Below are 14655 nucleotides of genomic sequence, written 5' to 3'. Positions count from 1 at the left end.
ATGACTTATTATACTATGACGTTTTTATGGCGTTTTATGACTTATTATACTATGACGTTTTTATGGCGTTTTATGACTTATTATACTATAACGTTTTTATGACTTTTTATGCCTTACTATACTATGACGTTTTTATGACTTTTTATACTATGACGTTTTTATGACTTATTATACTATGACGTTTTTATGACTTATTATGCCTTACTATACTATGTCGTTTTTATGCCTTACTATACTATGACGTTTTTATGACTTTTTATGCCTTACTATACTATGTCGTTTTTATGCCTTACTATACTATGTCGTTTTTATGACTTTTTAGACCTTACTATACTATGTCGTTTTTATGACTTTTCATGCCTCACTATACACGTCATTTTTATGCCTTACTATACTATGACATATTATGACTTATTATACTATGTCGTTTTTATGAATTTTTATGCCTTACTATACTATGACGTTTTTATGACTTTTTATGCCTTACTATACTATGACGTTTTTATGACTTTTTATGCCTTACTATACTATGGCGTTTTATGACTTATTATACTATACGTTTTTTATGACTTTTTATGCCTTACTATACTATGACGTTTTTATGACTTTTTATGCCTTACTATACTATGTCGTTTTTATGCCTTACTATACTATGGCGTCTTATGACTTATTATACTATGACGTTTTTATGACTTTTTATGCCTTACTATACTATGTCGTTTTTATGACTTTTCATGCCTCACTATACACGTCATTTTTATGCCTTACTATACTATGACATATTATGACTTATTATACTATGTCGTTTTTATGAATTTTTATGCCTTACTATACTGTGTCGTTTTTATGCCTTACTATACTATGACGTTTTTATGACTTTTTATGCCTTACTATACTATGACGTTTTTATGACTTTTTATGCCTTACTATACTATGTCGTTTTTATGCCTTACTATACTATGACGTTTTTATGACTTTTTATGCCTTACTATACTATGTCGTTTTTATGCCTTACTATACTATGGCGTCTTATGACTTATTATACTATGACGTTTTTATGACTTTTTATGCCTTACTATACTATGTCGTTTTTATGCCTTACTATACTATGGCGTTTTTATGACTTTTTATGCCTTACTATAATATGTCGTTTTTATGCCTTACTATACTATGGCGTTTTATGACTTATTATACTATGACGTATTTATGACTTTTTATGCCTTACTATACTATGTCGTTTTTATGACTTTTTATGCCTTACTATACTATGGCGTTTTATGACTTATTATACTATGACGTTTTTATGACTTTTTATGGCTTACTATACTATGTAGTTTTTATGACTTTTTATGCCTTACTATACTATGACGTTTTTATGCCTTACTATACTATGACGTTTTTATGCCTTACTATACTATGACGTTGTATGACATATGACATTTTTATGACTTCTCATGCCTTACTATACTATGGCGTTTTATGAATTTTTATGGCTGACTATAAAATTTAGTTTTTATGACATTTTTATGCCTTACTATACTATGACATTTTTATGCCTTACTATACTATGACGTTTTTATGCCTTACTATACTATGACGTTGTATGACATATGACACTTTTATGACTTTTCATGCCTCACTATACACGTCATTTTTATGCCTTACTATACTATGACATATTATGACTTATTATACTATGTCGTTTTTATGACTTTTCATGCCTCACTATACACGTCATTTTTATGCCTTACTATACTATGACATATTATGACTTATTATACTATGTCGTTTTTATGACTTTTTATGCCTTACTATACTATGTCGTTTTTATGCCTTACTATACTATGACGTTTTTATGACTTTTTATGCCTTACTTATACTATGTCGTTTTTATGCCTTACTATACTATGTCGTTTTTATGACTTTTTATACCTTACTATACTATGTCGTTTTTATGACTTTTCATGCCTCACTATACACGTCAGTTTTATGCCTTACTATACTATGTCGTTTTTATGACTTTTCATGCCTCACTATACACGTCATTTTTATGCCTTACTATACTATGACATATTATGACTTATTATACTATGTCGTTTTTATGACTTTTTATGCCTTACTATACTATGGCGTTTTATGACTTATTATACTATGACGTTTTTATGACTTTTTATGCCTTACTATACTATGTCGTTTTTATGCCTTTTTATGCCTTACTATACTATGGCGTTTTATGACTTATTATACTATAACGTTTTTATGACTTTTTATGCCTTACTATACTATGACGTTTTTATGACTTTTTATACTATGACGTTTTTAGGACTTTTTATGCCTTACTATACTATGTCGTTTTTATGACTTTTTATGCCTTACTATACTATGTCGTTTTTATGCCTTACTATACTATGACATTTTTATGACTTTTTATGCCTTACTATACTATGACGTTTTTATGACTTTTTATGCCTTACTATACTATGTCGTTTTTATGACTTTTTATGCCTTACTATACTATGGCGTTTTATGACTTATTATACTATGACGTTTTTATGACTTTTTATGCCTTACTATACTATGTCGTTTTTATGACTTTTTATGCCTTACTATACTATGGCGTTTTATGACTTATTATACTATAACGTTTTTATGACTTTTCATGCCTCACTATACACGTCATTTTTATGCCTTACTATACTATGACATATTATGACTTATTATACTATGTCGTTTTTATGACTTTTTATGCCTTACTATACTATGTCGTTTTTATGCCTTACTATACTATGACGTTTTTATGACTTTTTATGCCTTACTTATACTATGTCGTTTTTATGCCTTACTATACTATGTCGTTTTTATGACTTTTTATACCTTACTATACTATGTCGTTTTTATGACTTTTCATGCCTCACTATACACGTCAGTTTTATGCCTTACTATACTATGACATTTTATGACTTATTATACTATAACGTTTTTATGACTTTTTATGCCTTACTATACTGTCGTTTTTATGACTTTTTATACCTTACTATACTATGTCGTTTTTATGACTTTTTATGCCTTACTATACTATGTCGTTTTTATGCCTTACTATACTATGACGTTTTTATGACTTTTTATGCCTTACTTATACTATGTCGTTTTTATGCCTTACTATACTATGTCGTTTTTATGACTTTTTATACCTTATTATACTATGTCGTTTTTATGACTTTTCATGCCTCACTATACACGTCATTTTTATGCCTTACTATACTATGACATATTATGACTTATTATACTATGTCGTTTTTATGACTTTTTATGCCTTACTATACTATGTCGTTTTTATGCCTTACTATACTATGACGTTTTTATGACTTTTTATGCCTTACTTATACTATGTCGTTTTTATGCCTTACTATACTATGTCGTTTTTATGACTTTTTATACCTTACTATACTATGTCGTTTTTATGACTTTTCATGCCTCACTATACACGTCAGTTTTATGCCTTACTATACTATGACATATTATGACTTATTATACTATGTCGTTTTTATGACTTTTTATGCCTTACTATACTATGACTTTTTATGCCTTACTATACTATGGCGTTTTATGACTTATTATACTATGACGTTTTTATGACTTTTTATGCCTTACTATACTATGACGTTTTTATGACTTTTTATGCCTTACTATACTAAGACGTTTTTATGACTTTTTATGCCTTACTATACTATGTCGTTTTTATGCCTTACTATACTATGTCGTTTTTATGACTTTTTATGCCTTACTATAATATGTCGTTTTTATGCCTTACTATACTATGGCGTTTTATGACTTATTATACTATGACGTCTTTATGACTTTTTATGCCTTACTATACTATGACGTTTTTATGACTTTTTATGCCTTACTATACTAAGACGTTTTTATGACTTTTTATGCCTTACTATACTATGTCGTTTTTATGCCTTACTATACTATGTCGTTTTTATGACTTTTTATGCCTTACTATAATATGTCGTTTTTATGCCTTACTATACTATGGCGTTTTATGACTTATTATACTATGACGTCTTTATGACTTTTTATGCCTTACTATACTATGTCGTTTTTATGACTTTTTATGACTTTTTATGCCTTACTATACTATGTCGTTTTATGACTTATTATACTATAACGTTTTTATGACTTTTTATGCCTTACTATACTATGTCGTTTTTATGCCTTACTATACTATGACATTTTTATGACTTTTTATGCATTACTTATACTATGTCGTTTTTATGCCTTACTATACTATGTCGTTTTTATGACTTTTTATACCTTACTATACTATGTCGTTTTTATGACTTTTCATGCCTCACTATACACGTCATTTTTAAGCCTTACTATACTATGACATATTATGACTTATTATACTATGTCGTCTTTATGACTTTTTATGCCTTACTATACTATGGCGTTTTATGACTTATTATACTATGACGTTTTTATGACTTTTTATGCCTTACTATACTATGACGTTTTTATGACTTTTTATGCCTTACTATACTATGTAGTTTTTATGCCTTACTATACTATGGCGTTTTATGACTTATTATACTATGGCGTTTTTATGACTTTTTATGCCTTACTATACTATGTCGTTTTTATGTCTTACTATACTATGACGTTTTTATGACTTTTTATGCCTTACTATACACGTCGTTTTTATGCCTTACTATACTATGACGTTTTTATGACTTTTTATGCCTTACTATACACGTCGTTTTTATGCCTTACTATACTATGACGTTTTTATGACTTTTTATGCCTTACTATACTATGACGTATTTATGACTTTTTATGCCTTACTATACTATGGCGTTTTATGACTTATTATACTATAATGTTTTTATGACTTTTTATGCCTTACTATACTATGACGTTTTTATGACTTGTTATACTATGACGTTTTTATGAGTTATTATACTATAAAGTTTTTATGACTTTTTATGCCTTACTATACTATGTCGTTTTTATGACTTTTTATACCTTACTATACTATGTCGTTTTTATGACTTTTTATGCCTTACTATACTATGTCGTTTTTATGCCTTACTATACTATGACGTTTTTATGACTTTTTATGCCTTACTTATACTATGTCGTTTTTATGCCTTACTATACTATGTCGTTTTTATGACTTTTTATACCTTACTATACTATGTCGTTTTTATGACTTTTCATGCCTCACTATACACGTCATTTTTATGCCTTACTATACTATGACATATTATGACTTATTATACTATGTCGTTTTTATGACTTTTTATGCCTTACTATACTATGTCGTTTTTATGCCTTACTATACTATGACGTTTTTATGACTTTTTAAGCCTTACTTATATTATGTCGTTTTTATGCCTTACTATACTATGTCGTTTTTATGACTTTTTATACCTTACTATACTATGTCGTTTTTATGACTTTTCATGCCTCACTATACACGTCATTTTTATGCCTTACTATACTATGACATATTATGACTTATTATACTATGTCGTTTTTATGACTTTTTATGCCTTACTATACTATGACGTATTTATGACTTATTATACTATGACGTTTTTATGACTTTTTATGCCTTACTATACTATGTCGTTTTTATGCCTTACTATACTATGACGTTTTTATGACTTTTTATGCCTTACTATACACTTCGTTTTTATGCCTTACTATACTATGACGTTTTTATGACTTTTTATGCCTTACTATACTATGTCGTTTTTATGACTTTTTATGCCTTACTATACTATGTCGTTTTTATGCCTTACGATACTATGACGTTTTTATGACTTATTATACTATGACGTTTTTATGACTTTTTATGCCTTACTATACTATGTCGTTTTTATGCCTTTTTATGCCTTACTATACTATGGCGTTTTATGACTTATTATACTATAACGTTTTTATGACTTTTTATGCCTTACTATACTATGACGTTTTTATGACTTTTTATACTATGACGTTTTTAGGACTTTTTATGCCTTACTATACTATGTCGTTTTTATGACTTTTTATGCCTTACTATACTATGTCGTTTTTATGCCTTACTATACTATGACATTTTTATGACTTTTTATGCCTTACTATACTATGACGTTTTTATGACTTTTTATGCCTTACTATACTATGTCGTTTTTATGACTTTTTATGCCTTACTATACTATGGCGTTTTATGACTTATTATACTATGACGTTTTTATGACTTTTTATGCCTTACTATACTATGTCGTTTTTATGACTTTTTATGCCTTACTATACTATGGCGTTTTATGACTTATTATACTATAACGTTTTTATGACTTTTTATGCCTTACTATACTATGACGTTTTTATGACTTTTTATACTATGACGTTTTTATGACTTATTATACTATGACGTTTTTATGACTTTTTATGCCTTACTATACTATGTCGTTTTTATGACTTTTTATGCCTTACTATACTATGTCGTTTTTATGCCTTACTATACTATGTCGTTTTTATGACTTTTATGCCTTACTATACTATGGCGTTTTATGACTTATTATACTATACCGTTTTTATGACTTTTTATGCCTTACTATACTATGACGTTTTTATGACTTTTTATACTATGACGTTTTTATGACTTATTATACTATAACGTTTTTATGACTTTTTATGCCTTACTATACTGTCGTTTTTATGACTTTTTATACCTTACTATACTATGTCGTTTTTATGACTTTTTATGCCTTACTATACTATGTCGTTTTTATGCCTTACTATACTATGACGTTTTTATGACTTTTTATGCCTTACTTATACTATGTCGTTTTTATGCCTTACTATACTATGTCGTTTTTATGACTTTTTATACCTTATTATACTATGTCGTTTTTATGACTTTTCATGCCTCACTATACACGTCATTTTTATGCCTTACTATACTATGACATTTTTATGACTTATTATACTATGTCGTTTTTATGACTTTTTATGCCTTACTATACTATGTCGTTTTTATGCCTTACTATACTATGACGTTTTTATGACTTTTTATGCCTTACTTATACTATGTCGTTTTTATGCCTTACTATACTATGTCGTTTTTATGACTTTTTATACCTTACTATACTATGTCGTTTTTATGACTTTTCATGCCTCACTATACACGTCAGTTTTATGCCTTACTATACTATGACATATTATGACTTATTATACTATGTCGTTTTTATGACTTTTTATGCCTTACTATACTATGGCGTTTTATGACTTATTATACTATGACGTTTTTATGACTTTTTATGCCTTACTATACTATGACGTTTTTATGACTTTTTATGCCTTACTATACTAAGACGTTTTTATGACTTTTTATGCCTTACTATACTATGTCGTTTTTATGCCTTACTATACTATGTCGTTTTTATGACTTTTTATGCCTTACTATATTATGTCGTTTTTATGCCTTACTATACTATGACATTTTTATGACTTTTTATGCCTTACCATACTATGTCGTTTTTATGCCTTACTATACTATGTCGTTTTTATGACTTTTTATGCCTTACTATACTATGTCGTTTTTATGACTTTTTATGCCTCACTATACACGTCATTTTTATGCCTTACTATACTATGACATATTATGACTTATTATACTATGTCGTTTTTATGACTTTTTATGCCTTACTATACTATGTCGTTTTTATGACTTTTTATGCCTTACTATACTATGGCGTTTTATGACTTATTATACTATAACGTTTTTATGACTTTTTATACTATGACGTTTTTATGACTTATTATACTATGACGTTTTTATGACTTTTTATGCCTTACTATACTATGTCGTTTTTATGCCTTACTATACTATGGCGTTTTATGACTTATTATACTATAACGTCTTTATGACTTTTTATGCCTTACTATACTATGTCTTTTTTATGCCTTACTATAATATGTCGTTTTTATGACTTTTTATGCCTTACTATACTATGTCGTTTTTATGACTTATTATGCCTCACTATGCACGTCATTTTTATGCCTTACTATACTATGACATATTATGACTTATTATACTATGTCGTTTTTATGACTTTTTATGCCTTACTATACTATGTCGTTTTTATGACTTATTATGCCTCACTATACACGTCATTTTTATGCCTTACTATACTATGACATATTATGACTTACTATACTATGTCGTTTTTATGACTTTTTATGCCTTACTATACTATGTCGTTTTTATGACTTATTATGCCTCACTATACACGTCATTTTTATGCCTTACTATACTATGACATATTATGACTTATTATACTATGTCGTTTTTATGACTTTTTATGCCTTACTATACTATGACGTTTTTATGACTTTTTATGCCTTACTATACTATGTCGTTTTTATGCCTTACTATACTATGACATATTATGACTTATTATACTATGACGTTTTTATGACTTTTTATGCCTCACTATACTATGTCGTTATTATGCCTTAAAATACTATGACGTTTTTATGACTTTTTATGCCTTACTATATACTATGGCGATTCATGACTCATTATACTATGATGTTTTTATGACTTTTTATGCCATACTTGTTATGACGTTTTTACGACTTCTTATGCCTCACTATACACGTCGTTTTTATGCCTTACTATACTATGACGTTTTCATGACTTTTTATGCCTTACTATACTATGGCGTTTTATGAACTTTTATGCCTGACTATAAAATTTAGTTTTTATGACATTTTTATGCCTTACTATACTATGACATTTTTATGCCTTACTATACTATGACATTTTTATGCCTTACTATACTATGACGTTTTTATGCCTTACTATACTATGATGTTTTTATGACTTTTTATGCCTTACTATACTATGGCCTTTTATGAATTTTTATGGCTGACTATAAAATTTAGTTTTTATGACATTTTTATGCCTTACTATACTATGACATTTTTATGCCTTACTATACTATGACGTTGTATGACATATGACATTTTTATGACTTTTCATGCCTTACTATACTATGATGTTTTATGGCTTACTATACTATGATGTTTTTATGTTTTATGACTTTCTACACTTTCATTTTCATGACTTTTTATGCCTTGCTATACTATGACATGTTATGCCCTATCATACATTGACATTTTTATGACATTTCATGCCTTACTATACTATGGCGCTTTATGACCTAATATAGCATGACGTTTTATGCCTTAAAATATTATCTTTTTAAGAAGTTTTATTTTTTAATATAACATGGCATGTTAAGCTTACTACAATAAGACATTTTTATGACGTATTATGCTTTAGTATACAATGACATTTTTATGACATCTTATGTCTTACTATACTTTTACCTATATTATTAATTATACGTCTTAATATTGTATGCCTTTTTCTTACATTTTATGCCTATCACGCTTTCACTTTAATCTATACTAAGACTTTTTCACACCTTACTTTAAATAAATACACACATGCATGCATGTATTAAAAGGATTTGTTTTTGATTTGGTTACCATTAATGCAACAATGTGTTAATAGCTTAACAGCACACACGTCACGCTGCCATCTAAGCTGTTAAAGAAGGTGCAACTACATCATATGTCAAGAACTCCAAAATCTGCCCCTTTAAGAATAATTTGATGTCATTCAGAACTCACCCGATGTTGTCCACTTTGGCCATCATGAGTTAATAGCCCTGCAGGTGTTAAACATTGTACAGGGTAAAACAAATGATTGTTTTAAAAATAATTTGTTGTTGGCGGTAGTGTACATGTGGGATTTACCTGAATGCTGCTTTGAAACACTTTCTTCCCTGCTGTTGAAGTTGACTGGTGTCAAAATCTGTAAGATGCCAGACTGAGGAGAACATGAACATAAACGATTCTTTTGGCAGTGAATGTAGCTGTGTACATGCACAATCAAAGATTGTTTAATGTTTATAATTTACATTGTCAATATCAATATTACAGAGGATTTTGTGACATTTGATTTCAAACTCGATGTTTGATCCTGATTTTTTGTACACAACCTGACTCTGCTCAGAAGGCCGACAGAACAGAAACAAACAACAAAAACGTGTAAAGTTTGATTTATTTTGTGAACAGTTATTTATGGGATGTATAGATTGTTGTTTTTGATTGACAATAAACTGTGTTTGCCATGATTTGCTGCTGTATGTTTACTGTATCACTGGGTTAGAGAGAAATCCAGGCTTAGCTGACAGGTCTGACAGGCAAAAAGTTCAACAAGATCTGAGATATGACCGTGTGTGTAGTGCACAAACCACCAAGAGAAATACTTTCAGCATTAGATTTGTTGTTTGAGTGTGTGTGTTCATGCATGTACAAGCCACAGACATCAGGACATAGAAGATAGTGAACATGTATCTGTCTATTACAAGTGGATAATCTGGCACCAAGGCTGAGTTTACACTGGCAGAAAAGTGGCACAGCTCATGACTCTATATCAAAGAAGCATCTTAATGGTGCATTTGGGGCAGTTTATCAGTTATTTGTCCATTAATTTGAACTTGGAAGAAACCAAATAACCGACTGTTCTTTCTAAGACAACAGTAGTTTGGTTAATGAGAACACAACCCAAAAAACCACTGCAAACAAGCCCAAAAACATGAGGTTTTACACATGTAAGAAGACAAATTGTTTAAGGATTTAAAGCCAACAGTTCTTTGCACCTGGAAAGCTATGAGTAACAAAACAAGGAAGTTCTGGACTGATGCTCATATTCAGCCCTTTCCTCCCCTTGTAATCACTGGGGAAGATGCATAAATTACAGCAAAGAATGCTGATGACTCCATCATGTTAAAGTTAATAGTGTGTGGATAACCGGCCACCAAGACTCTGTCCATTCACAAACCTGGATTTACTAATGGAGGGTAAAACTAAACCTAAACAAAGAAAATATAACAATGCAGATATAGTTTAACTCTGTTTAGACATTCTGCAGGTGTTTGTCAAAGTTACAACATTAGCAGAATTATGTTTTGTTGTACAGTCTATGTGTAAGTACTTAGGATACCATTTATTAGGGAAAGAGTCACTCACTCACATACATACATATGCTAATGTAATTATGGCCGCACACATACAATAAGCACGTTACAAAAGTACAGCTGAGCCTGACAGGTCATTTGTCATTAACCTTAAGTGTATAATGTATGTGTATACAGTAAATGAGCATTAGGTTAAATTTGAATGGCTTTTCTTCTACTTTCTTCTACTTCTAATTTCCAAGTAATATGATTCTTTATAATATTAACAACACTGTTAACATGGTTTACAAAGAGATGTTGGCTGGTAGACAACAATTAGCAAGTAATATTAAAATGTTAGAACTGCCCAGTTTGCAAGGTAATACATTAACTTTAACCTTTAGCTTTTAGAGATTATATCAGTTCAATTTAGTATTATACATTTTAGCTAATGTGTTTCTTCAGTTTTGCTGGTGGGTGCTAGGTCAACTGATTTTTCCTTTATGGTAAAGACGACAGATCTGTGCCACCTCATATTGTATAAATTCAGCCTAAGCTTAACCAGATGAACTGAAAATAAAATTATTTTAACAGTCATTTTGTAAAAAGGCCACAAACTGCTGCTTCTTGACTCCACTGACAATTAAGGTTTGTACAAAGAGTAGAAAAATCCTGGATGAACAGGCACCGATTAAAACACCAAAGTACACAGTAGCAGTGAAGGAGAAAAAATACACCACGGTGTGATAGAAAACACTGCCCTTTTCAGCTGTAGGACCAACAACCCTTATGGAAATAGATACTAACTGTGTGGACCACATGCACCTGTATAAGTCACTGCAGATGGTTTGTGGATGGCTTGTTCTGGATGTTACATCAAGGTGAAAAAAGAGATACAAATACTGCATATCAAAAAAGAGCACAAACTGACTGGCAGAGGTTCAGCTATGTCCTCAGAAACTGTAGTGCACATTCACAAGAAATATTTACGCACACAAAATATACATTCGATCAAAAAATGTTTCTTTTTTCTCCAAAGACTAAAAACATCTCAACAAGAGAAAAAAAGCTTTACCTCACAACAGCACTTGGGTTTTGTTTTGTTTTTTTTGTTTTTTTAAGCCTTTTTTTTGTTTCCTTTTCTTGATCTTTGGGAGATGGAAAGGTGTCAAGGTTCAATCTCAGTCCGTCTCTGTTAGTCCCGTCACCCCTGCAAGGTGGTTTCCATGATAATTCGATCAGCGATGATGCAGTGTGTTGCACCCACAGAGGGATCCCCATCCTGTGCATCCACTGACCACTGCTCCGGATGGATATAACTGTGGGCAAAGTCATTACAGTCAGTTACTAGAGGTGAAGAAATTAGCACATTTACTCACAGTTGGACACCAAGTATTTCTACCTTTCTCCAACAGCTTTAAATATGAGAAAAATATTTTCTTTTACTTCTTTACTCATTTATTTTATCTAAATCTCTCTATTACCCCATCTTCTTCCTTTCCTTTCAACCCCTTCATAACCACCTTTTTCTTTCCTTTATTCCTTATTTTCTTTCCTCCTTACATTTGTCCTTACTACCTTTCTTCCTTCTTTTCTCATTTCTTTACTTCTTTTCCTCCTACCCTCATTTTTCCTCTCCCCCCTCCCCTCTACCTTTCTTTACCCATCTGTCTTTCCTTCTTTCCCTACAGTCCCTTTTCTTTCTGTCCTTGTTCCCTTCTTTCCTTTATTCACATTTTTCTTTCCATCTTTCATTTCCTTCCTTGCTACTTTTCTATTCCTTTGTTCTGTAATTTTGTTTTACCTTCTTTACTTCCCTTTCTTCCTTTCTTTCCTCTTCTCCTTCCATCTGCCCTTGTTTTTTCCTTTTTTCTTTGCAATTCTGCTTTTTCCTCCTCGTGTTTTTACTTCTTTCCCTTTTGCGTTGCTTCTCTCCTTCCTTATTTCCCTGTCTTCACTTTTTTCCTTCCTTTTATCTTGTCCTTACCTCCTTCATCTGATCCGAGAGTGTAGAACCCCTGTAAACTAGAGATATGAATCTATCACCTCAGAATCAGATTCTTGTCCTCTTCACTATGATACTGTTAGTACTGCTTACTGGAATTTCCTTCCTGGCTTTACTGCTTTGAGTTTTCTAAAGAATCAGAGTTTCTCTTTCACCACGTGAACTTACTCGTTGCTGTCCATGTGAGCCACCACCAAATTTTGTGATGGAGGTGTGGACAGCAGGGGTAGAGACTGCAGGTGTGTGTCCATGAGCGGGGCTTCAGCTGGTCTGTGTGGAGGCACAGTGGTGTGGTCGGCATCAGTGGCGGTCTGGTCCGAGCCAGGCTGCAGGTGAGACGAAGGTGGGGGGTATTGGTGCTGGTCAGAGAAAATGTCAGAGCTCGGTGAGGCTGATGTTTGACTGCTGCTGCTGGATGTGTTGGCGTCCAACATCTCCAGCAGGAGGTCGTACACCAGCACCACATTCTTCCTTTTCATGGTGGAAAGGTGGTCCATGCCTTTGTTACTGCAGAGAGAGGAGAGATGACAGTGAACCTACTGCACACAGCTAACGCTGTGCTAAGACACTGCACACCGATGACACTGCACACAGCTAATAAAAACTGTCTTGGCTCCCTTTATCAAAGGTCTGAAACCAGCTCACAACTATTATTACCTAAACATGGCTAACAGACTTTTGTCATAGCGTTTGTAATATTTTAACACATTTCACAGGATCACATGATAGATGACACACAATAGATTTTTTTTTTAAGCCTAATTATTTTAACTCATAAAAGCCTCTAATAATCACTGGATAATAATATCAAAAATTCATTATTTTGAAATTTAAATACATTTTGTGTACTATATCAACCTTTATAGTCCCATCCAAGGACTATAAAATCAAGTGTAGTGTCTGTATGTATTTATTTCTATGTGATTGTACACAAACCTGTTGAGCATGAGTATTAATGTGTGCATTAATATGCTGAGAGTGGACTAATAAAGAACACATCGGCAAGAGTCTAAATATGTCCTGCTCCAGCATGCTTTTTCAATTATCTTTCTGCTGCTATGTCACCGTTTCCTGTTGTCTCGGTCTGTACCTCATGTGGCGGATATGGGAGAGCAGCATTGTGAGGTGTCCGAGGCGCAGAGTCTGCTGCTGGGTCGTCAGCCCCAGTTTGGAAATGGCCCAGACCAAAGCATCAATCACTGAGTCTAACAGACGCAGCATCTTGTTCCTGCTCTCCAGCTCCTCAGCTGTCTGAGGGGAACTCGTACACAGATCTGAAACAAACAACATAATTGATATCGACCTTTTATGAACCATCGTATATCAGCGATTTATGTCGCCCAGCTCAGTATATCAAAAGTTTCTCCATGATCACAGACATGAGGATATAAATTAATAAGATTAATGTTACCTGCAACTATTATTTAAAATTTCATTCCAGAAGCTTTTACACTTTGTCTTGGTCCCTTGAGGCTGAAATGTTCACACTCCACAACACAAAAATGTTGGCCTAAACCTAAATAAACACAAATTAAATGAAAATCTAACAATAGTGAAATTTACTGAAGGTGTGGTGATAGAAAATACTGTGATTCATCCTCTGGAGACCATAAATACCTGCGG

At 31.7% G+C, this 14655-nt stretch overlaps 1 protein-coding gene across 1 annotated transcript in view; it reads right to left on the bottom strand.

The window, feature by feature from the left end:
- Positions 1 to 12101: 12101 nt before the first annotated feature.
- The window catches only part of esr2b (estrogen receptor 2b), a 29155-nt gene continuing 26601 nt past the window's right edge, over positions 12102 to 14655 (bottom strand). Inside the window, exons 8-10 of the mRNA XM_056394324.1 lie at positions 14123 to 14306; positions 13201 to 13539; positions 12102 to 12346 (exon numbers count right to left, since the gene is read on the bottom strand). Of these exons, the coding sequence (XP_056250299.1) occupies positions 12232 to 12346; positions 13201 to 13539; positions 14123 to 14306 (638 nt within the window). The 3' untranslated portion in view covers positions 12102 to 12231. The remainder of the gene's footprint in view (positions 12347 to 13200; positions 13540 to 14122; positions 14307 to 14655) is intronic.

The sequence above is a fragment of the Seriola aureovittata genome, chromosome 13, assembly GCF_021018895.1.
Source record: "Seriola aureovittata isolate HTS-2021-v1 ecotype China chromosome 13, ASM2101889v1, whole genome shotgun sequence".
Taxonomy (NCBI): Eukaryota; Metazoa; Chordata; class Actinopteri; order Carangiformes; family Carangidae; genus Seriola; species Seriola aureovittata.
This window is presented reverse-complemented; position numbering and strand designations above follow the sequence as displayed.